The sequence below is a fragment of the Meleagris gallopavo genome, chromosome 4 (genome assembly GCF_905368555.1).
Source record: "Meleagris gallopavo chromosome 4, MGAL_WU_HG_1.1, whole genome shotgun sequence".
Taxonomy (NCBI): Eukaryota; Metazoa; Chordata; class Aves; order Galliformes; family Phasianidae; genus Meleagris; species Meleagris gallopavo.
This window is the reverse complement of record NC_139407.1, coordinates 42,828,717-42,852,166: the sequence shown is the minus strand read 5'-3', so window position 1 is coordinate 42,852,166 and position 23,450 is coordinate 42,828,717. Positions and strand designations below refer to the sequence as shown.

General features: G+C 41.5%; 1 protein-coding gene across 1 annotated transcript; it reads left to right on the top strand.

The window, feature by feature from the left end:
* Positions 1–1,748: 1,748 nt before the first annotated feature.
* PDGFRL (platelet derived growth factor receptor like) lies at positions 1,749–21,497 on the top strand. The gene is made up of 6 exons (XM_085223065.1): positions 1,749–2,081; positions 9,397–9,691; positions 16,246–16,397; positions 17,677–17,970; positions 18,290–18,429; positions 20,739–21,497. Exons 1-6 carry the CDS (start codon positions 2,027–2,029, stop codon positions 20,925–20,927), a joined length of 1,125 nt encoding a protein of 374 aa, XP_085079191.1. The 5' UTR covers positions 1,749–2,026; the 3' UTR covers positions 20,928–21,497.
* The last annotated feature ends 1,953 nt before the right edge of the window (positions 21,498–23,450 follow it).

Here is a 23,450-nt window from a genome sequence, read left to right as displayed (position 1 = left end):
TGTACTTTATACAACACCTCTGACTTGAATCACCACTGTAGTTTTAGTAGATATTAAGTAGTAGATTCTAAAGTAGATACAGTGACTTAGTAATCATTTGTGTCATCTCATATCATGACATTATACAAATCAGAACTCATAATAAATAGCATGATAACTTATAGTTTTTATGGAAAATGAAAAAAAAAAAACCACCAACAATCATGTTGTAATTTTAAAGCCTTTATTTTTCTAGTGGTCTGAAGATGTGCATCATAGTAGTTTCCTACTCACTTCCTACAATGATTTGGGTGCTGTATAATCAGTGAACATACAGACATTATAGTTATGAAATGTACCAGAGAATTTGACTAAGCAGGTTATTACACCAAGAAAAAGAACAGATAGACTGCTTACCCTTATCCTAAGCTTGCTATAAAACTCTAAAGGAGAAATCTCAAAAAAAGATCCTTCCCCATTTACAGTCAGCTCTTAAATGGGTCTAGGAGAGGTGGAGCCAGGCTCCATCCCTTCCAGCAGCACAGGTGAACTGCCTTCACCTGTGCTCCCGTGGCTGACTCATTGCTTGCCTCAGGTGATCAATCAGAGGTTCAGGCTGTGATTCAGCAGTTTCCACATAGGCACTGTGAGTTCCAGTGCCAAACCAGAGATGATGCTGGGCTTGATTTCCAGAGGGAGTGAGCCCTCAGGTTCCTACAGCACCAAGCCTTGTCCTGGCAGCAATCAGACTCAGAGCTGCATGAATGTTATCTCTCTTTTCCCTTTTTGGAGGAAAAAAAAAGCAACCAAACAAAAAACTTGGAGTTCTGTCATCTAGTGCTGTGTCCTGAGGATTGAAATGACTGAAAATTAGCAGTTCAAAGACTGTCACTTAGGACATCTACTTACATATAATGTAGGAACGTTGAATCTGGACAATAGATAATGATAGCCTTGAGATACAGAACTGCACTCTCAGCATGAAGTTGCTCTTGTTTTGCAGATATTTGAGTCACCATCTTTGTTCATAGATTTAAAAGAAGCTGTGACTTTGGTCTTCTCAAGGTGCACTGCAACTCTTCTGATATTTATAAATGAATATAACTAGTTCCCAGTGAGTATCCATTAAAAATAGGAAACTCAGAATGTATAAATACGCTTTCTTTCTTAACTGTATGCCTATATAGCAAAAGGTATGTATCAATCAGCTTGAATATGTCCTGGAATGAATGCAGATGGGCTACTTTCTCCTAGTGCTAATACTGTACTTCTCCATATGTACCAGTATGTGGGGCTCTGTCAGCATTACATCTTTGACCTAGTCTGTGTGTGAGAAGTGAAATTTGACCTAAGGAGGCATGTAAGAATTGCGATTACAGCAGTTTTGCAGATGATATGATGGAAAATAAATGCTCTTCAGCAGAAGAGAGGCTATGAACATTTCCTGTGCATATTTACATTTTATATTGTACATCTTTACTGAGCCATCATCTCCATGGTTCACTTTCTTTAAAACAAAGAGTGATAACGTTTTCAGAATCGGATACTTGGTGGTATTGTAGTTTTTAAAAGTGGAAATAACCTTAGCAATAGTAACACCCGCCATAAAGCAGCTTCTCCTGAGTCTTTGCTATAACAGTCTGGAATGAAACTGATTTCACAGTAACTTTTGCTCCCTTCAGCCACGTTGATCAGAGCCAGGCACGCACCTGCAGGGCTGCCTCTGAGGCGGCAGAGATGCAGCCTGCACAGCTCCCACCTGCGCCCGCTGACCCAGCACGTTTATGACTCTGCAGGCCGAAGACAGCTTGCGGTCGGTACAAGCCGCACGCGGTAGAGGTGGGCTATCCCGCGTGCGACCTGCTCCTCTTCCCTCAGTGAAGAGCCCTTCACCGCCCGGTGTCGATCAGCCGAGACGGGCGCGCCCGCTGCGGGCCGGGCAGCCCGTGGCCGAGGCCCCCGCTCCCTGCACCGGCGGGCTCCTCCCCGCCTCGAAGCCGCCGCCGCGCCTGCCCCGCCTCAGCCCGGTGCCTCGGCCGCTCTCGCCATGCGGCTCTGGGTGCTGTTCAGCCTGCTGCTGCTGCAGGAGACGCTGCCGCACGGTGAGCCGCCGCGACCCCATCCGTGCTGCCATCGGCGGGCCCCTCCCGGCCTCCCCCGCCTCGCGCTCCGCTGCCCCCGCCCGCCATGTCGGGGGCTGGCGGCCATCTCGGGGTGCGGGGGCTCCCGTCTTGCGTGGCGGGATCTGCGGGCTTCGTCCCGCTGGCTGCTAGCGAACCGGCGTCTCTGGCAGGAGATGCGGTTTGTTCGGGGCAGGGAGTTGAGATGGAGGTGGCGGGAGGCGTCGTCGACAACAGCCGCTACCTCTTCGTCTTTCTCACACACGGCGCTCAAAGCTGGCGATCGAGTCCTGTGCCTGTCCTGAAGAGTGTTGGCGCTGCGCTCGGTGCTCCATTTCATAATAACAGTAATGTCACTTAGGAGTGAAAGAATACCGCTTCAGACCCCGAGGCGTTTCTACGCGCCGCTGGGAAGAGCTCTTGTCCCCGCCCGGGAGCAGCGGGGTTCGTCTCCCACTCCACAGCCTGTGAGGAGCTCTCGGTGCAGCCGGGAGTTGGGTCCCATTTGGTGCTGGCGGTGGAGGATGGAGCAAGGGCTGGTTCGTGTCTGTCAGGGACGAGTTGTGACTTTTTTTCTTTTTTTTTTAATTATTCGAATTCCTGTGAGTTTTGTGTGCAGTTGGTCTCTTGGTAGGAAGGATAGAACTTTGTTCTTAAATCATCATCAGGTTGTGATGAGTTCTTGGCAGGGAAGGGGTTAGCTTTTGGCTGGGGAAGGAAGCTCCTAACCAAGCCTTGGCTTATTTAGACTTTAACATCAAGAGAACTTAGATAATTCCCTACAATTCATGATGTGGCTCTGGCCAGTGGCTTATCCTCTTCTGAAGCTGCCAGCTGTTATGTGATCGGTGGGATGTGATGGAGAGAGAAAACAGGCACTGTCTCCTTCTGCAGTTTGCAATATGTTGTCAAGGAAACCTCTGGGAGCGTCGTCAGGGCTTGGGGCAGGCTGTATGAAACTGGGGGTCTGTGGAGAGATCTGGGCTCAGGGGTGCATGGGGAAAGGAAAAGAGGCACCTCCCTCGTGGTCTGGGGAATACAGGCAAAAATTACTGCAAGGACATAAAAATACTTCATCCCAAGAGCTGTTAAGCTTGTCTGGGGAGGCTATAAAGACTCTGTGAGAAGTCAAAATGCCCACAGCAACCAGGCTGGGGTAGGAAGGGGCTTCCAGAAGACCTTTCCAGCATAGTTTTTCTTAGAACTGTTTGTAAAGGAATTACATCCCAGCCAAGGAGTTGCTGTACTAGTACTGTGCTGTAGAAGAAGATCTTGACTTGAAAATCTGTGGGTGTATGTTGTCACATCAAGAAAAGTGTTTTCTATTTGAGACATAGGCAGCAAAAACTCAGAATGAGAAATGAGTTGCAACTTAGGCTAAAGGTTCTCCAGGCTTGCTTTCTTGTCTCATCTGCTTTATAGTGAGGTTTAGCTGCGTGCTTCCTGCTGTGTCATCCAGAGATTCATCTATGCAAGCAAGTAATGTGGTATGTTTAATTTATTCAAGTTCCAATAAGGCATTCTGATTTCAGAATAGCACTCCTGACTTAGCTTATGGTAGCTTATGAACAGTGAAATATGTTCTTCCAGATTGTCTGTGCTGTCAGTACAATTGCTGACTTGGATGATCTGTAGATCATCGGTGTCCAGCCCGTTGACTTGCCTGCGCCACGTTGAGTTAAGAGGAATTAAGAGGAATTGTCTTGGGCTGTGTGTAAAATACATAATATGCTTAATGTATATAATGCGTATATTAAAAAAAATAATAATAAAATACAAAAAAAAGCAACAAAAACAAAACTATTGAGATATTTCACCTTGATTTTTGTGAAATTAATTTGTCTGATTCAGTGTAAGTGGTTGCAATTCTTTGTGAGCTCCCAAGGTGTTTGTCAGATATATATTTTTTTTTAATGAAGTTGTACTCTTCCCATGCTTCATCTGTGAAAGCAGATGTTTACAAATCTAAGTACTGCCAAAAAGTAGTGACGTGAATAAGGCATGACTGTGAAGTGAGAGGTATCTTTCTCTGGTAAAAGAGGTCATATGGAAGTGTAGTAAGGAGGCATGATCGGATTTTTGAGTTGAATATCTGATTGCAACCCTATACATTCTGTTTGAAAATTTGCAGGTAATGTATGTCATTTGAAAATGGAGTTGTAAATATATGAGGGGGAGGAAAGCGTTGCTTTTTTTTTTCCTTTTGCAATCTTGAAACCTATTGTCGAGTTCCTTTATCAAAATGGAACGCACAGGTATGTATTTTTCACTGTTCACAGGACGCTGTTTAGCCAATGTATCAAAGTGCATACGCGTGCTGTAAATCCAGCTTGCACTGCATCCACCCCATGCCCTGGTTTCAGCTCAGTGTTAATGGTGCACTGATGTTTGGCTGCTGCTGAGCGATAGGTGAGTGCCACCATGCTGGTGTGGGGCAGGCAGGGCTGGGCTGCGTGCTGCCTGTGGGCTGGATGTGACTGCTCCTAGAGTGCAACAAGGAGAGCTGTGTCCAGCCTGTTTTGTGCTCTTAATTATGGCCACAGAGACTAAATCTGATCCTAGTCTTGGGGTTAAGGATTATTCTTTATGACAACCTGCTGCTTGACTTTCTTCAAGGAAGAATTCACTGGTAGTAATGTGAGTTGAAAGCTCTTTGATGCTGCCAAGATGTAGCATGGGACCTGCCTTGTGAAATGGGTATGTCTGGTGGGTGGGGAGTACAATTGCTCTGCTTCCAGGGTTTCTCAGTGGATTGTTGAAGACCACCATAGACATTCTCTAGCTGTAACCCAAGCAGCTGTGAAGCTGATGGAGCATGTGTGTGGATGTAGACGATGCCTCAGGTCAACACTGGATGCACTTAGCATTCTAATAATTATAACTAATAATTATAACTAATAATTATGACTAATAATTATGAAGTAATTTTTCTATGTGGTGTTCACAAGGACGAGGGGGTGAGAAACATTAAAGAATAGGGTAAGCTAAATCCTTTGAGCCAGGAGAAGTGCAGTGTGGGATGTTTCTGAGACATAGTGATGCACTGTCCCCTGTGTGAGCATGAAGGGTTAGCTGGGGATCTGGAGTGTACCGCTGCGGAGGAAATGGGTGCAGTGCTTCGGGGAATTGCTATTTGGAGCAGATCAGAGGTAGAAAGGAAGGATTTTCTCAGTGTTTTTCTGCTAAGTCTTATCTTTTTCCTTAATCTTGTATTTTAAATAAGAAGTACCTTTACTTACTTGGATATAAGTCTTCTGAGAGGATGAAGTACCCCAAATGTGATGTATTCCCAAACCCATGTAAATGGACTAGTTGAGTTTGTTCCTTTCCCGGGAAAGTCCTGTAGTTTGGGTGCATGAATGGAGGACTCTGGTAGGTTCTTTGTTTCCAGATGACTTTGGTTGCCTGTTTCCTTTACAAACAGACTGCCATACTAGTTAATGTAGTTAAACGGCACACTGAGATCTGGACCAGCAATGAGAGGGCGCTGATTACAAGGCACAGGAAGCAGTGATATTGGTGGATATCAGGGCAGACTCTAAAGGAGAGTTAGGAAGGAGCATGGCTGTGGCTTGCATGCAAGGTCACATCTCAGGGAAGTGCAGAAGAGAGGCAAAGCTTCAGCATGGGAAGACAAAACCCCCTGTAATTATAGTGCTTCCTGAAATGTCCCGCTGTTACCTGTAGGGAAATACCAGGTCAGAAAGGCAAAGTCTCAGTGTTCTGGGGAGAGTGGGATAGGAGGAAAGTGTTTATCTAGTTCCCAGTGAGCCTAAACATGTGGAACAGAGGGAGCCTGTGTGGAAAGGAAAAACTTCATCTAAAGAAAATTAAAACCAGGCTTCTGGCACTCAGCATTGGAGCACACTCACAGGCAAGCCTTTAACAGTTTCATAGCAGCAGTGTCAGGTGTGGAAGAGGACTGTGTTTCTCTGGGGGTCCCTATGGGGACAGGGTGTTGTCAATCACATGTTGAGATTGAAGTTGGCAGAACAGTGTGGCAATGGCATGTTGACAAATAGTCTGATTTAATTAGAGTTAAAAGAAGGAGACAGAAACAAAGCTTGTGTGTTTCCAGAAGTGCAGTGGGGAGATGGAATGGATGGCTTGGAATGGGAATGCTTATGCCTTGAACATCAGAGCACAAATTGTGCAGGGAAGAGGAAGGAGCCTGCCCTGAGGGAGAAGTGGCAGCTTCTTTTGAAGAATGCTGTAGTCTCAAATATGGTGCCTGGTGAGCTTCGTCAGTAAAAGCCATCTGAACCAAGATAGAAGCATTATGAAGGAAAAACAGTGTGGTGTGCCCAAGGGGATGGCTGATTGTTAGGGAAAATGGAGCAGCAAGGACCACAGATAGCAGCACAAGAATTACTAGTTGGTGCAGGCTGGCTTGTGTGCACTGGGATGTGATGCCGAGTGTGATCTGCCAGGTGCTACAGGTGGTGGGCTCTTAGGGCAGCTGCTTGGAGAAGAACAGCAGCTCCTGACTTGCTCCTGAGCAGTGCTCACGATTGGATGCAGATGTTGCTTTAGAGCAGCCAGACTGTAGTTTTAATATTCTTGCAGGAATAATAAAAGCCGAAGAGCAAACTGTTGCATTTAATTTGAGAAGGGGGAATAACATAAGACGAGGAGGCTTCTTAACTCACATCTGAGTTAAATATAAAAACCAAAATAGGGCAGACAAAAAGTTTGAGAAACAGCTTGCAAAAGGGAGAAAAAGCAACCGTAAATCTTGTTCTCCTGATGTGCTGGAGTGAGGCAGGAAGAGACGGCCATGAACTTTGTGAGGCCCATAGGAACGGGCTGCTACAGAAACCAAAACTGTAAATTATGCACCTAATTGACTGTATGCATCCATGTTCTCTGTGGAGGTTCTTGGGGAGGTTTTACTGGAAACTGGTGATAGAATGAACACAAACTGGAAAGTGCAGTATCTTACTGAGTGCTGAAATACCATCTCTGAGGCAGAATGTTTCTCTGTGGAGGAATCATTAGAGGACGTCTCTCGTTAATGTGCCAAGAAAGTTGATTCAGAGCAAATCAACAAAACATGTGATTTTCAACATGTTCATAAATCCACTTTAAAAAAAAAAAAAAAAAAAAAAAAAAAAACCTGTCAGTAAAGACTTTCAGAAGGATTTCCAAATTCTAAAGCTGGGACTTAAAATTTTGTGTTGGAAGACACAAACAAAAGAATGACTCTAATGTTGTAAGCAGATTGATGGGTTACTGTGTAGGAATTACTGCACGGAAGTTGTTACTTCCTAGGTTGATCTTGAAGTTACTCTGTGTTACTCTAGAGAAAGGCAGCTCCCAGTGGTTGAATTGCTTTCTGGAAAAGCAGTAAGCCACTGAGCTAGGAACAAAGACATCACCAGTTGTACATCAGTGATGCGACCATATGTTGAACCTAGTGTACAGCCTGCTTTTACCTTCTTTCCCTTACACAAAGATGATGAAGTTGAACTATTTCTCATATGTATGGGTTCCATAAAAAGAGCAACTAAATGGAGTAGGGCTTCCCAGTCCAGAAGGGATTTGTTTGAAGCATTCTGCCATGCTGCAAAGGCACAGGTGCTGCTGATAGTGCAGTCAGTACCAGCTGTAACCCATGCTAATCAGCATACAGTGAGGCTGACTTTAAGTCCATAGTGGGCTTTTTTGTTTGATTCGTGTGATAAAATGCCAGAGTACTTCATATGGAAAAACTGTATTCAGCATGAATTAGCTGTCAGGCACAGTTGTAGAGTTTTTGCTGCCTAAAATAAGAGTTTTAGGCTAATTCACAAAAGATTCTGCCTCCTGCTGTCAGTTACAGCATAAAAAAATCTTCACGATTGATTTACTTAATTATTTTAGAGGCTGGGATTTTAAAGACTGCTCTTTCCACCTTTTTTTAAATGTTGTTGTTTTTTGTTTTGTTTTCCCCTTCTTTTTCTTCTCTGTTCTTCTTAAGGCTTATGTGCACGTGGCACATGGTGAGAACAGATAGCAGCTGTGTGTGAGCCTCTGAGATCAGTCACTGCACTGCTGGGAAATAAGTTCACCTTTTAAGCAACTGCAGCATGCATCTTAGCTCCTGCTGGACAGGTACACTTGGGATCACTTGGCGAGCTCATGCTTTTCCAGAACAGTTAATGTCATATATGGGCTTATAAACAGCATAGAGACCTGAAGATAAAAAAGGTGAAACGAGAGTTGTGTGTGCTTAGGAAATGTTTTTCACACAAATATGTATGTATATGTAACTGGTCCTCTGAGAAGTGATCCTCATTCTCCTTTGCCCAGCATCCAGCTGAGACTCTGAGAGATGCAATTCTGTTGTTACATATTTGAGTTGTTTTTTCTAACTCTCCTCTCAGAACCATTTTGCAGAAGTGCTTTTTGGAAGGGACTTGCATGTGACAAAAGGAATCTTTATTCACTACTTAATCATTGGTTAGCTTTGCTGCAACACTTCAGCTGAGTTAAGGGGTTCTAGAACAAAGATGATTTTCATTCACTGTAAATGTTCAGCCTGGAGACAGCTGAAATCCCTGTTAAAAATTATATTTTAAATTATAACTTTGTGTGAATCAGATTAAGATAGCACACTTTTCCTTTGCGTTGTTTTAAAAGGCTGCTGTTGCCTCTGGCAGGTAATGGAATCTCTTCTGCTTCTGTTTCCATCTGCTCAGTAAAGGTAAATGGCCATTATAGAGATGTGATGTATTAGATGCTACTTTCAGGTGACTTAAATACTATTTGTAATTTCACAGTACTTAACCTAAAAGAAAAACAAACCTGCATTGTTACTAGCATTGTGAAAATCACCATTAGATTCCTTACTTCCCAGTGTTTTTTTCCCACATCTCTCTTGCAGCAGCATGACATATTAAAAGATTATATAGGACTGATGGGTGTGTTGCATACATATGAAGATAGGACACTTGTGTAATGCTGCACAATAAATGATAGTGATATGAGGTAGCGTAGACAAAAGTAAATGGAGAGAAAAGTACTGTATTCCTTTCCCTTCCCATCTGTGAAGTCCTCATGCCTTACATATTTGCCTGTTTATGTGACCTGTAAGTATAGATTTTCCACATGTTGTTGAAAGCTCTTTTTTTCTGTCCAGGGAAATGAGTCATGTCACTGATTTCAGAAACTTATGGAAATTAACTCTCATTTTTCTGAATCCTTTATAGGAAGAACAGAGTATTGATTATTTTCTTTAATAATAAAGAAAAATTATTTGCAAAAAGGCTTTTTTTTCCTAATTGGTAACACTGCTGCCTTTCCCTTATTTTACCAGTTATTGGACAGTCTGCAAAAAGCAAGCATCAAAAAGAACCAGGGGAAAACAAAATCAAGCCTATCAACAAAAAAGTAAAACCCAAGGGCTTAAAAATGAAGGAAAGGGAACCAGTCGACTCTTCCTCCAAGTCCCAGTCCATACTGATGCAGGTGATGGATAAAGGCCGTTTCCAGAAACTGACTGCCACTTTAAGCCTGTCTGCTGGACAAAGCGTAGAACTGCGATGTAAGGGGAGTAATGTGACTTGGAGCTATCCTTCATACTTGGACACCTTTAAAGACTCCAGACTCAGGTAAGCTATTTTTCCATATTCTGGGGGAGAAAAAGTGTTTACAATCAAAGCGTTTCATGTAGTGGTTACTTGTCTATAACAAAGGATAAGCAACTTTCAGTCTTCTTCCCCCTGTGGTGTACTGTGAAAGAGTCTTGTTGCATGTGAAGTGGATTTCCTTTAGACGAATCTAAAATGATCCAGAGGGACACTGTGTGTTCCAGCCACTAATAGAGAGCTACATAAGAGTGAGGCTGAAGGAAAATCCTGAAAATGTGTGAGGGTGGATGTCAGGTACTGACTGCCAGTTCTGATGCTCTACAGAGACCTGCTGCTGTTGAGATGTTGCTAATGTAGATATCAGCTGAGACAAAAAGGTTAATTTCCTGAAGAGGTTAATACCCATGTCTCTCAGCTTGCAAAACAAAAAATATACCAAGCATCACTCTAAGGACCAAGTGGGGTTAATCTTTCCCTCTTCTATCAAAGTCATGCATGAGTGCTGGGGGAGTTGCAGGAGTCGTAGTGCAGAAGTATGACAGCGCTTAATGCTGAGATAGATCGTCACCTTTGGTTTAGGAAGGCTTTTTCTTTTGTCTAGTGTCGTCTTAATAGATACTGCATACACAGCTGTAAGAGTAGGAGGAGGATCTCAGGACTTTCTCCCTCTCTCTGCCTCACCAGCTGAGTGGCCCTTTGATCTAAAATCTCCAAAACCGTACGTTTGTTGGCCTTCCCAGTTCTCGAGCATAGTACACGCATAGTTAAGTCTAGGTTCAATGTAACAGTCTCTTTCTGTATTTGAAAGAGGAAGGACTTATAAAGGAGTTCAGGGATGTCTGCCACTAGCACTTATTTTGGCAAGAGCTTGTTTTCCCTGCTTGTTTTGTGGAGATTTATGTTTGAGTATCATTGAAGGACAGGTGGTTGAGAGACATAGGAGTACTGTGGTTGATGCCCTAAGAAAGAGCTGTAAAGAGACTTTCTTACGTTGTTAGGTAAGAGCAGTATTAGTGTGAGGGAAGTCCTATTGTCCTTTTGTTCCTAAATTAAGTAAAAGTTTGTGGGCTCTTTGTAAATAGCCAAGGTTATCTGAATCTTTGTGACACATTCCCCTTTACAATCATGAAGATACCTTCAAGTCACAGTCAGTTAATTACTTTCCACTTCTCTATTCAAAGAATTTTAAAGGTTAAAAATTGACAGGTATACACCGTGGTCTGTCACGTATCCCTTTGAAATTCATGAGCTGATTTGCTTGTTTCCTGACACCTAAGGAGTTCCAGAGTAAATTGGCTGAATAAACCTCTATAGTGCGAGGCTTCTATAAATTATAACAACAAGCCTGTTTCTGCTAAGGGTTTATCATGGCAGCATCTCTCAAAAGATCTTCTGGCTGATTTGAACAATTGTGTTTTCGTTTGCAATAAATATTTTACTCAAAATATATTGTATATATATTTAATATATTAATAGGACAAGGGGGAATGGCTTTAAACTAAAAGGAAGTGGATTTGAGGAAGGAATATTTTACTGAGTGTTGAGGCAGTGCACAGCTGCCCAGAGAGCTGTGAGTGCCCCATCCCTGGAGGCATTCAAGGTCGCGTTGGATGGGGCCATGGGCAGCCTGAGCTGGTGGGGGGCAGCCTTGCTTAAGGCAGGGGGTTGGAACTGGATGGTCTGTAAGGCCTCCAACCTAAGCCGTAGTATGAAACTATTCCAGTAGGTGGCACACGTCAGCTGCAGTACGGGCCTGGCCTTCTAGCAGGCCAAAGAGGAGTGTGCAAAATCCTACTGAAAGGGAGTGCCATGCATGTGATGATAGTTTCCATTTTGAAGTCTATCTCATGCTTAGAAGGCGTGCATATAGGCTACTCGCCTGCACTGGGCTACATATATGGCCCTGTAGACTTCCAGGTCTCAGTATTAACAGCTGCATTAAAGAAGACAAGAAGTATTCACAGTTCTTAGAGAGGAATCTGAATTTTGCTTCATTACTTGTTTTGACTGCCTGTTCTTCTCTTGCACTATTCTAGCCATAGAAATGGGGTAAAAAAAATTAAGGAAGGATACATGTTTTCTAGTTTTATAATTTGTTATTTTGCAGTTTGAAGTAGCTTGAAATTCTTTACCTCTCTGTTCTCATTCAAATTCACAGTAGTATTTTGTAACAGTAAAACAAAAGTTAATAATTTCACAGTAATAAATGCTAAGTAACTTCTTGACTGGATGCATGTAACTTGCTTAAGTATTTTATTTTAGAAATATGCTAGGCTTCTATTTAAAGATCTATACTGAAATATTTTTAAATAAGTTATTGAAACCGTAAGACAAAGTTAAATTGAACCAACTATTTTAGTTGTGAGCAGAAGACCCTATAAGTAACTAGAAAAACTCAAGACATGGATAAGTAGCATGCTTTGGACTTACTGAATGGGGATAATTTATGGAGACATTGACAACCAAATCTTGTGCAATTACATTTTCATTATGGTTTTTATGATATCTTTTTTATCTCAGGGTGTTTGCTGCTGTGCTAACAGATGTATGCAAAATAGTCTGCTTTATAAAATTGTATTCCTTGGCTTTCGAAAGCTTTCATTGAACATAACTGAAAACATCATAAAGTCCCTATTTAATTAGCACAGCTGGCAATGTTTCTAAGTGAGCTGGCAGTAGGAAGCATTGTTAACAAAGATACCATCTTCAAGATGAACTTAAATCTTTCTTTCTGTGAGACAGAAGAAACCTGAAGGGTCCACAGTGGTGATGGTGTGTTGGCCAGACAGCTGCTGTGCTGAAGGTGCTGAGATCTGCTGCTTTGGGATAAGGAGGGCATTTTAATTTGTAGCTACTTAAATTTAGCATCCAGGTAATGCATTTCTTATGGATGGTAACGAGAAGAGGTAAAAGCCACCTGTTTTCCTCCATGCCATGCTGATTGTCTCTTTATCTCACCAGTATAGAAGGTAAAAGACAGCAGCTTGGAGAGCAGTGGGTTTTCTAAGAAGAAAGAGGTTATCTTTACAAAAGATATTCTTGTAATACCCATGGCTATGGTTTCTTTGAGTTTCTTTTTGCAGGTGTACTTTACAACTTTGTACATAAAATGGTTTCGTTTGGCACTGTTGAAGAGGTGAGTTTTTAATAGGTCTCTAGTTGCTGACATGTCCCCAAATTACCATGTGGGGCTTCCTCGGGAAAGAGGCTGAGTGGAAGTAGGAGGAGGACTCTTTGGCTGTTCCTTATCTGAATAGGAATCCTCTTTCCTATCCTGCCTGGAGGATGCACACGGAGACTTAGGAGACTGTAGCAAGCAGTGCAGCTCTAGGGAGAGAGCTAAATTGTGTAGATCTGCCTGTTAAGTTGGGGGCACCCACCAGCTTGCTTCAGAACTGGCTTATTATCTGCAGTGCCCACCCTGTGCAGCAGGAGTACATCCTTGTGTCTGAAAGGTTTGTGTGCCAGCTGAGCAATGCAGCCAAAATGGAATGGCTGCAGTGCTGTACGGTGGTATGTAATAGATCAGTGACTGCAGGCCCAAACAGAAACTGCACCTACGGAGTGTGAGAAGGATCAAAACCAGAAAGGAGTAAAGAAAAAGAAGGGCAGGCATGTTTTCACTTATGTTTGAGAGCAAAAAGCTTCTCTACTAGACAGAGATGGTCTGGCGTCAGTCTGTGCCATGTTTAGAGCGTGGGCCTCTCCCATCTCTAAACATGGCTGTATTTATTTCTGAATTTCATCTGGTAGATAAATCTTTGTGGAGGGAACTGCTGCAGTGGAAGAAGCTGTGGCAGAGGTGGGTATGTATTGTGTGAATATTGGTACCCAGGCTCCAGGTATTGAGAAAATAGAATGTTGTACAGGGCAGAACTGGGCTGCTGTGAATTAAGACAGGCTCACTGACTAAGTGGTTTGTTATCTGTGTCTAACCAAGTGTCACTCAAGTACATGTGCTCTGAAGTCTGTAAGCTGTCAGGTTTTTCTTCTTGCCATAAACAGTAAGGATGTTCTGTCCCTCTCCTTGTGTTTTAGATAGTTCCATTGTGGCAGTACCAGTGTAGCTGCTTGAGTTTGCTACATGTTCTGAAGTGGAGCTATGCACACTATGTGTTGTTTTCCTTTAGCTTTTTCTAGCTTCTAAACTTGGCACAGCTTTTCTGGCAAAGGTCTTTTGAACTTAAAATAACTGAAGCTTAAGAAGGTGAGTGTATGGAAAAGGATTTTGAAGGTTTGTGGTGTTTTGGTTTTCTTTTTCTTTGAATGGTCTCAAAAAGATTCTGTATAGAGCGTTTTTACTTTGTGATATGTAAAGCATAGCAAAGCTTTTGAGAAAAATTTCTCATCATTTAAAATACTAATGAAATGAAAGCTATCCTAGAAGTACAGATCAGTTGATGAATTTGCCATTTACAGCTTGCTTCATGTAGTCTGTTTTGTCTGCTTAGCACGGCTATGTCACATGCCTCAACATTTCCACTCTTTCAGTTGCCAGGTTATGTTAGTGCATGTTTGTGGAAGTACCTCACTGGGCTGTTTCCATTGATTGCTGGATAGCTTGTTCCCAGTTAAGTAGAACACACTGTACAATAATCAATTAACTCTGACCTTGTTTTTCTCTTTTTTGTCTGTTGGGATTTCAAGCCATAGTTCAGTGGCTGCATTAATGGCTGCAGGCTAAATGTTCTGGCCTAATGGGTTCTCTATAATGTTGCTGTTAGTGGTTGCAAAATATATTGTGCCAGTGTAGCCATGTAGCTTATGAACTGTGAGCTGTGGATGTAAATAATCATAATCTAGGACACTTCAGATTTCTCTTTTCTTCTTCTTGAGTCTTATACACAAGAGGATCTCTTGTACAATTAGGAATTGGTCAATGTTTATTGAAGAACTGAAAACATTTGTAATGTAAGGTGCATGTATTAAGAATGAAAATGTTACTTTTCCCATTTTTCAAACTGGAATCAGATGAGGTCATTTAGGACAAGTGCAACGGCAAGTAGGAAGCATGTTTTGCCTGTTTTTTTAGGCAGCTCTCAAAACTGCTATGTGATGGTTGAGAGTAAAAAGCCTGGAGGCTTTGGTGGGAAAAGGTCATTCTCACCCTGTTTGGGCTGCTTACTTGGTGTGTTTTAATTTCTAAGCTCCCAGCCTTGGCTGAAGGTTGAATGTTGGGTTATGTGAGCCTTGGTTAATGCATACCAGCTGTGAGTGCAGTCTCTTAGCAGAGTGCCCAGGGAGCTGGAAATGTCAGGAGCCTTGTGTAGCTGAAAGCAGCAGCAGCCTCTTCGGTGACATGAATGTGAGCAGTTAGCAAGAGGCTGCCCACAACCGAGATAGTGGGCTAAGAGGTCTGCAGTAATGCTTCAGTAACACAGTAACAAGGTGGTTTGGAGGAGAAAAATGCCTTTAAAGCTTGCTAATCCCCCAAATAAAGGATTCAGTAAGTCCTGCCTCTGCCTTAAAAAAAAAACAAACAAACAAACAAACAAACTGTTGCATTAACAGAAAGAAATAGGAGGTAGGTAAGTAGAGAGAGAGCACACAGCTTAGCAAGAGTACAGGAACTTCATGCAAGCTGTGTCCAGAACCAGCCTGAAACGCTGAAAAGGAGTTTGCTATTAAATGCCTCAATCTGGAAAAGTCTCTCCTGACTTGATTACAATAGAAATGACCCTAGAATTCAGTGTCTTGCGAAGGAGAGCAAGAAACCTTTGTGTTCTGAAATGCATTGCTGCTGCCACACGTCTGTCCTGACAGGGTCCACCGACCACTCGCACTGTGGGACCCATCCTTTTGCAAAGCTATTATCTGTACAAACAAATCAATTTACAATTTCAATCCAATGAGAGACGTTTGTGGAGAAGGAGGAAAAAGTGGCTGAGTTGTTTTTTTTTTCTTTATGTAGCTGCCTCATGATACTGCCAGCATACTTCCAGCAGTACCCAGGGGTACTGATGTAACCAGGGGATGAAGAAGAAACACAGTGACAGGGTTGAAATGAGATGGAGTGGAGCAAAATGAGTTGAGATTGAAGGTGTTTGTGATGGAAAGCTGGACCACTGTGTTAAAGACAGGGAAGCGTTCATGCTGAAAAACGGCATAAATCGTTGAACAAGCTGTCATTAAAGTGGCTGCCGCTCACCAGTGGTGAAGTATACAACTGAAGCAATGCTGCAGCTGAAGTAAATAGTATCAGGAAAGGAATGCGATTCACACGGCTTAACTTAGAGTGTGAAAATATGGGATATATTTAGACAACTGAAACAACATAAACACATTGTCTAGGGCAATCACAGCCCATTTTCAAAACAGGGATTCTGGAATGAATTCAGGAGTTAACTACATGCGATGAAAGCTTACCATTGCTCATGCATAGAGTTGAAATAAAAAAACTGTTCATGTGTGGGTCTTTGCTGGGACGAAGGGGGATGTTGCAACACAACTCTGTAGGAGAAAAATGTGTCTGTTGCAAAATAGGAATGAAAAAGAAAATTAAAAGTATAAATGATCTGACAAAAATGTGCAAGGAAACACACGTGTGCTTGTCTCTGCCTTTTGTTTTTCTTCAGTATAAAGCAGTTGGACAGGTATGGTCAGCTGATCCTTACAAACTCCACTGCAGCAGACACAGGTGAATATAGCTGCTGGCTTCAGCCATGCAATGGTAACAAATGCAGGAAGGATGAGACAAAAACAGGTTCAACGTACATCTTCTTCACAGGTAATTAATTATTTTGGGGATTATTAATATATAATATTGTGAAAATATATTTGCTAGTAAGTAATAAGTCTGTATGAAATCTTTTGTTGTCAAGATGTTTTTCCCACAATTTTAGGGTTTTTTTTAAATAGCAAATGTTATGGAAGGAAGTGCTGGTGAAGTTTGCAGACAGTTGCTTGCTTTGTGTGATTTGTTAGTCCACTTTCCCTATGGATTATGCTAAATGCATACCTGAGATAATGCATAATACAGTGAAATCAAATACCTCTGAAAATACTGACATGTGCTGAGAACCTCCTGCAGAATGAATCCAAAGAATGTTTAACTTATGAAAATGTGTTTTGATAAGCAAAATAACAAAGCAAGTCTTCTACAAAGAGTTATGACGTTAGGTGACTCCATGTACTCTCTCCTAACCCCAGTATATTTCCAGTTACCTGCAGCTAATTTAAAATCTTGGCCTTGATCTTGGTGAAGACACAATTTCTCCCCAGCATCTGTGTAGCACATTGAGAGGCAAAACACCCTGCAGAGGTGCACTGCCCTGCGGAGCCTGAAATCAGCTGTATCCTCAACACAATGAGGGTTGGGTCATCATAGAGTAGATAACTGTGTGCGGTTTACTGCTGCTTGGTGCAAAAGAGTGAAAATCAAATGGTTAATTTGTTCTTCTAATGGAAATACTTCTCAGTGTTAGAGAAACCTTTGCTGCGTTATTAGAGCTAACGCATTTTTAGCTAGTGAATATTCCAGTCCCAAACGTTAAGATAGGATTGTTTGCAATAGGTTTTGGAGCTAAATAAGACTATGAGGCCGTACTGAATCCACTTATCGGAAATGCTTCATGTTCCAAGGATACATTCCTTCAAAAAGGCTGAAATAAATTTCTGTCATGTTACTATGGTAAGTGCTTAAGCTAGAAAGAGGAAATTCAACTTTATAAGGAGCATATCAAATATGGAAATACTCTGTCTGTCTATAAGTACTGAATATTTCAATTATTTGGCAAAGAAGTAAATTTTATTTAAAATCATATGTATTAAAAGGCTATGGCTGCTCCAGATATCTCCTTCTAATAGTGCTTATCTTACCTCATTATTTTTGTGTATGTAATGCTTTAAAAGTGGACAAGTAAACAAAAGTAAATCCAATGAATAGATGGTTTTTTCTTGTGTATTTGAAGCAAAAAGCTTTGCGTTCATTTTTAACGTTGCCCATTTTCTCTTCTTGCTGCTAAGCCAAGATCTAAACGTTATCCTATTAAATCTCTTTTGCATAGATAAAGAAGAACTTTTTGTACCTACTCCCAGTTATTTTGAGATTGTCTACCTGAACCCAGATAAACCTGCTGTCATCCCATGCCGTGTCACTACTCCTTCAGCAAAAGTTACTCTACACAGGGAATTTCCAGCAGAAGAAATTGAAACAGATGAAACTAATATTATTTATGATGCGAAGAAGGGCTTTGTCTACCAGCACCCTACTTCTGATCATAGAGGTATTGTCTACTGCAAAGCAGAGTCGCAGGGAGCGCCTCAGATTTCCATCAAGTATCACCTACTCTATGTGGAAGGTAAGGTGATGTTTCCTATATGCTTACATTGATTCCTGTTTCTTCTGCTGGCACTAGAAAACAGGTTTTTAAAACTCGATTTGTAAGATGAGTGAAGTAGTCACTGAATTTTGAAATCTTCATTAAAACTGTATGTGATAAAATCTGATTGGTATGAGCTCAAGCAGTTTCCCAGTGTAGGGTGGAAAGCTGCAGATATACATCACTTACCTTTTTCATTAGGTAATTTACATAGTCACATTACCTGACTATGTTTTATCCATAATTTCGTATCAGAAAGTGACTGATTTCCTGTTTCCTAATGCTGTTCTTCTGTCAGTCCCCAAGGGCCCACCCTCAGCCACAATTGTGGCATCACCCAGTAGAGCCAAAGTCAGTGATGGTATCCACGTAGCCTGCACTGTCCTTGGGGAGCCAGATGTAGATGTGAACTTCAGCTGGCAGTACCCAGGGCAAGAGGTAAGAGACGTCTGCTGTGGCTGAAATGCTTTTTGTTCTTCATAAGGGCAATACTTTGGAATGTGGGAAGAGTTTGGCAGAAGAGTCCCTGTGTCTGGAGTCCATATGAAGTTGGGAAGGAAAGAGGCAGCATTTAAATAACCAGAGAAACTCGCAGCTGTTGGAGTAAAAAGAAAAATGCTGGGGAAAACTGAAGTGTCTCCAGGTCCAGGGAAATGACGAGCAAGTTTTGTGTGCTTTTTTGTTTATTATTATTCAATTTTTAGCTAAACACCCACTGCCATCCTCTGTATTCAGCATCTAGCATTATGTTGAGTGAAATGTAGCAACAGATTGCAGTGTCAGTAGCCTTCAGGGGGAGCTTTTATTTCTGAGAGTCTTCTTAACAGTTTACTCTCAGACAGGGAAGAGAAGAAATTCTCCTGTTGCTCACGTGAGCTTTGTTGGCTGATTTTATTTTTTTTTATTTTTTTTTTTTATTATCAACTTCCCTTGACTTCTGTATATTATACCGTAGTAACTGGCTATGAACCCCATTTTACATCCTTGGTAACTGAGAGTAATTAGAGAACAAACAATTGAAGGAATTTGAGGCTCAGCCTGGCCTCTTAAAACTCTGTACCTTGTCAGTATGTACCCCTTGCTGCTTCTGAATCTCTGTCAGTTGAATGGCTGTCCAGGTATGGTTGCTGGCTGGTTCTGGCCCAGTGGTTCTACTGAACATTATGCACGCTACAGTGCTGCCTTTCCAGCCCTGGTTCAGTACAGACAGCTAAACATGTGAAATACCTCTGGTTTGCTCTAGATACCATGCTCACAGTGCAGGGCACGTGTGCTGTCAGTAGAGGTCTGCACCTTTCCCCTGTTCCCATATACAGGAGTTGAGAGACAGACTTTGGCCATGCAGCCTGGAGCAGGTCTGTGTGCTGATCCACTGCTAGGATTAGCTTCAGCTGTGCCTGGGTATAACAGGGAAAAGTCTTGATTGGGTTTCTGCCCCAACAAAATGAATGGCAGAGTAGCAGCACTTTATACTTGTTGCAGACTTTTCATAGTAAGGCAGTACTCACATAATGCAAAAGAAATACTCTGAGAAAGGTTCTCAGTTCCATCCCTCTGTTTTTAAGAGAGTTCCTGCAGCAACTAACTGGTCAGTTACTGCATCTCATCTCATTCCCATTCCTCTCTTCTTACTTTTCCTTTCAGACATTTTTTCTCTTGCCCCTCCCTGATGATCACATTTGCCTGCTGGGAACGCATACCGATCCACTCCTTTGTATGCTTCCCTGAAACTATCTTCAAAGTAGAAGGCAATTACTATGAGAAAAGCTGGGCCAACAGCCCAGCCAAGCAAACAGAGTCTGCCTTGCATGGCGTTTACCTTCACTTTTAATATGGTCAGGAAAGATCCCCTTGCTGTATTCAAGAACTAGCTTAGGCTTGAATTTCAGTGTGCAGCAGTACTTGGCTGTAGGCAATACTTGGTTTTCAGACTGCAAACAGGAGGCTACTGCTTTGCTAAATAGTGTTTTTAAATTTTGTTTGGTTTTTCTTGTTTTTGAAGGTAGTCATTGCTACCTGTAAGCATCTGTCACTGGCTAGGCAAAGCCTGCCTGCACTGTGCGCCATCCCTGAGCTTCACCAAGACCAGCAGCTTTTCCTGTGCTGGTCATTTTGTGAGTCAAGATTGTAGCTTTGACTCCAGATAAGTGTTTAACTTACTATTTGCTGTTATTAGTTTCAGCCTTGTAGATCCATATTGATAAATGGCTAATCTGCCTATTTCATTAAGCACAAGGAGGTGGTTTCCAAGCAGAAGGCTTTTTCTCACCAGTTTTATCCACAGAATTTGTGTAGGACAAACCAGTGTGGATAAATCTGCTGCTGTTTGTGATGGAGGCTGGAAGAAAAGGCTGTAGTGGCTCTTAAGGCCAGCTGCTCTTCTCCATTCCTTTGCAAATGCAAAGGTAAGATAAACAGTCCAAAAGGGCATTCACATGTGGAAGAAATATCCTGTTATGAACAGAAGAAAAAGTATTTTTAAGGTGTATTTCTAAGTATCCTCACACATTTTTGGCTTTGAAGTTGTATACAATTCTTTTGGAAAATATAACATGAGAATTAATGTAGAAGCAGCTGTGGATTGTTGCTGTTTATGTTATTTCATACAGCATTTCTGAAACTAGAGGAAGAGGAATTAGTTATACAATGTGATTCAAAGCTACGTGGACTATCTGACTTCTTGTCTGGGAGTTTGATAGAATAGCATCACTAAATATGCTTGCTTTATTTCTTTCCTCTTTAAACAGCTGGAGAGGCCTGTGATCACACAGAATTTCTGGAGACTGATAAACAGAGGGACTGGACACACCACAAGAATCTCAAAGAGTGTTCTCATTATTGAGGATTTTGAAGCCAGAGATGCTGGAAACTATATTTGCATAGCTCAGAACCTACAAGGAGCAACAACAGTGGCAACTAGAGTTGAACTAAACTAATGGAAAGGCTTCTGGACTCGTAATGAACTGTATGTTGCTTTGCATTTTAACCATTTTGGGCTTTTTTTGTTAATGTTTATATGAAAGTTTTCTCTATTATATTCTTTTCCTATGTCAGTACCTTCCACTTTCACTAGAATGCCAGGCCAAAACTTGGTGCCTTACACCTGGCTGTAATCAGTTGTGAGTTAGCAACACGATAGATATACTACTAAGTTTAATACTATAAAGCATAATCCACTTGAAGCCTGAACATGCTTATGGCTCATTGTACTTGGGAATAGATGCTCTTGCATTTTCCTTTGCATGTGGCCTTTTTCCTCCAACTCTTTTACAGGATTAACCTGCTGGATGGTTTTGCCTTTTTCCTCTGTGAAAACTCAGAGGATTTGTAACATCTTCAGAAACCCATCAGTGCAGGTGCATCTCTTCTGGTGCTGTGCAATATAAAATGTAGAATACTGTACATGTGTAAAACAAAAAAAGCAAAAATCCACAAAAAAAAATTCTGATAGAACTAGCCCATAGCAGTATTTTTTAAAAACAATTAAATTTCTTAACATTATAGAACTCAGTGTGCGTGTCCATTTCCTATACATATATATATATATATATATATGCAAAATTCTCAGTCTTGGGAGAAGATGAGTAATAAATGTTTTATGTTACCAGAGAGTGTCTCCAGAGACTTGCAAATGAGTGACTATGGTAAATGTTGCATCCTTAGAGTTCAGTATGTTGTTCATTTGCACTGCATTCTTCAACAGATGTAGCAATATAGCATTATTACTTGCTAAAGTAAAAACTTGCATTTATTTAATGGCATAATTTACAGACTAAAATAACATAATGATTATAAAATAATGTTCAATTATACAGCAGATCTTTTCTCAAGTTGATAACTTCAACTTGACTGTGTTACTTTACTGAGGAAGAAAGATGTTTGATTCAGACAAAACGGTATCTGGATAGATAAGCAATTGCTTCTCACCACAGACTGCTGCTACAAGGAAAGAGCCCTTCCAAGAGCAAGGTAAGATTCCACAGTCCTAACATTGTTGGGCGTTTCAGCAGTAGTTTTTTTTTACCCCCCTAAGGCTCACAGGATCTGTATAAGCTAGAACTTCTAATACAGAACTGATGGGTAGTGCAACTGTGCAACAAAAAGTATCTCAATGCAAGAAATTGTATTAACAGGGCAAGTGGAAAAACAGCTTGTTCTGAACATGAGGAACCTAATCAGCAGCCAGTGCCTTGCTTACACGCTTCTAAACATCTCAGCCTACTTGAACAGTATTCCTAAGGATTTTATTTGGTGGCTGCTTTGAAGCAATCAATCCCTTTGCTCCAGGTAATTCAAACCTGTGAGCAAATGTATACAGCACTGTTTTGAGTGGTGACATCTGTAAGTGCAATTAACATAAGCAATGGCAGTGTATCTATCCATCAAGTCATGAACCTAATTACTACTGCAGCTAACAGAAACAGTGGACAGAGTGCAGGAACCTAAACAAGTGAACTAACATGATGTCAAGGCAAGCCTGAAATGGCTGTGCAAGGTCTCCTGAAGGAGGCTACAGAGGGAACACACCCCATTATCCATAACACTGTTGTCCTCAGGAAGTAAGGTAGCTACAAAAAATAATACCCCACGCAATTGGACCAACTTAGAACTGCTTCCTGTGCATTCCATCTTCTCATTGCTATTAAAAGAAGTCAGGAATGTTACATTGCTACTGAAATTACCAAATAGTTATTGTATAATTTTATGGTTATTCCTGAGCAAGGACTTTGTACAGTTGTTCTTTTTTCAAGACAAGGCTTTAATCTCCGCAAAGTAACTTTAATGATCTCTGAGCTTCTGGATGGGGCTGTGCCATGTTTTCATTCCTTTTTAGCATTTTCATTTACCAGGAAAACATTTTGCTTTAAACTAGAGGAGCTGTGTCAGCTTCTTACATTTCAAGATGTTCCTGAGCCTTAAATTGGACAATTAAATTTTCTCTCTCTCCCACTTGCTGGATATTTTAGTGACACCTGTCCAGACTTGTTCAGTTCTTCATCGCTTCCTTGGTGACAGTTTGACAGGAGAGAAAAAGATCATGTAAATGCATCAGTGGTCAAGTAGCATCCCTTCAGTTTAACTGTTACATGGGCTGAACACATGAAGGTCTCAGATCCAATTATGTCCACAGAAGTCTTTCTGGAAGACTTTTTTGTTTTTTCTTTCCTGCAAATATTAGAAACATTCCCTGCACTATTACAAACAATGAGAGGAAATTACCACGTATTATGACAGTTCTTATTTCCCAAAAGCCTCATGGGCAGTCTGATTCTAGCTTGATGCAAATGCATACTTCCACTTAAATAAACAATGACACAGGCTGAAAGAATGAAGCCTGAGAAATGAAGTCTAAGTGACCTGTCAAAGTCACATGCCCTGACCTGCCAGTGTTGCTCTATTTCCTTGCCTTAGCCTTGCTTTACTGAAGCAAGGCAGCAGTAATTACTGACAGTATTTCT

Bases quoted from the DNA above. Each gene is read 5' to 3' on its own strand.
- PDGFRL (XM_085223065.1), top strand. From the start codon at position 2,027: ATGCGGCTCTGGGTGCTGTTCAGCCTGCTGCTGCTGCAGGAGACGCTG. The intron at 2,082-9,396 runs GTGAGCCGCCGC...TTATTTTACCAG, and splicing joins GCAGGAGACGCTGCCGCACG to TTATTGGACAGTCTGCAAAA. The intron at 17,971-18,289 runs GTAAGGTGATGT...TTCTTCTGTCAG, and splicing joins TCACCTACTCTATGTGGAAG to TCCCCAAGGGCCCACCCTCA.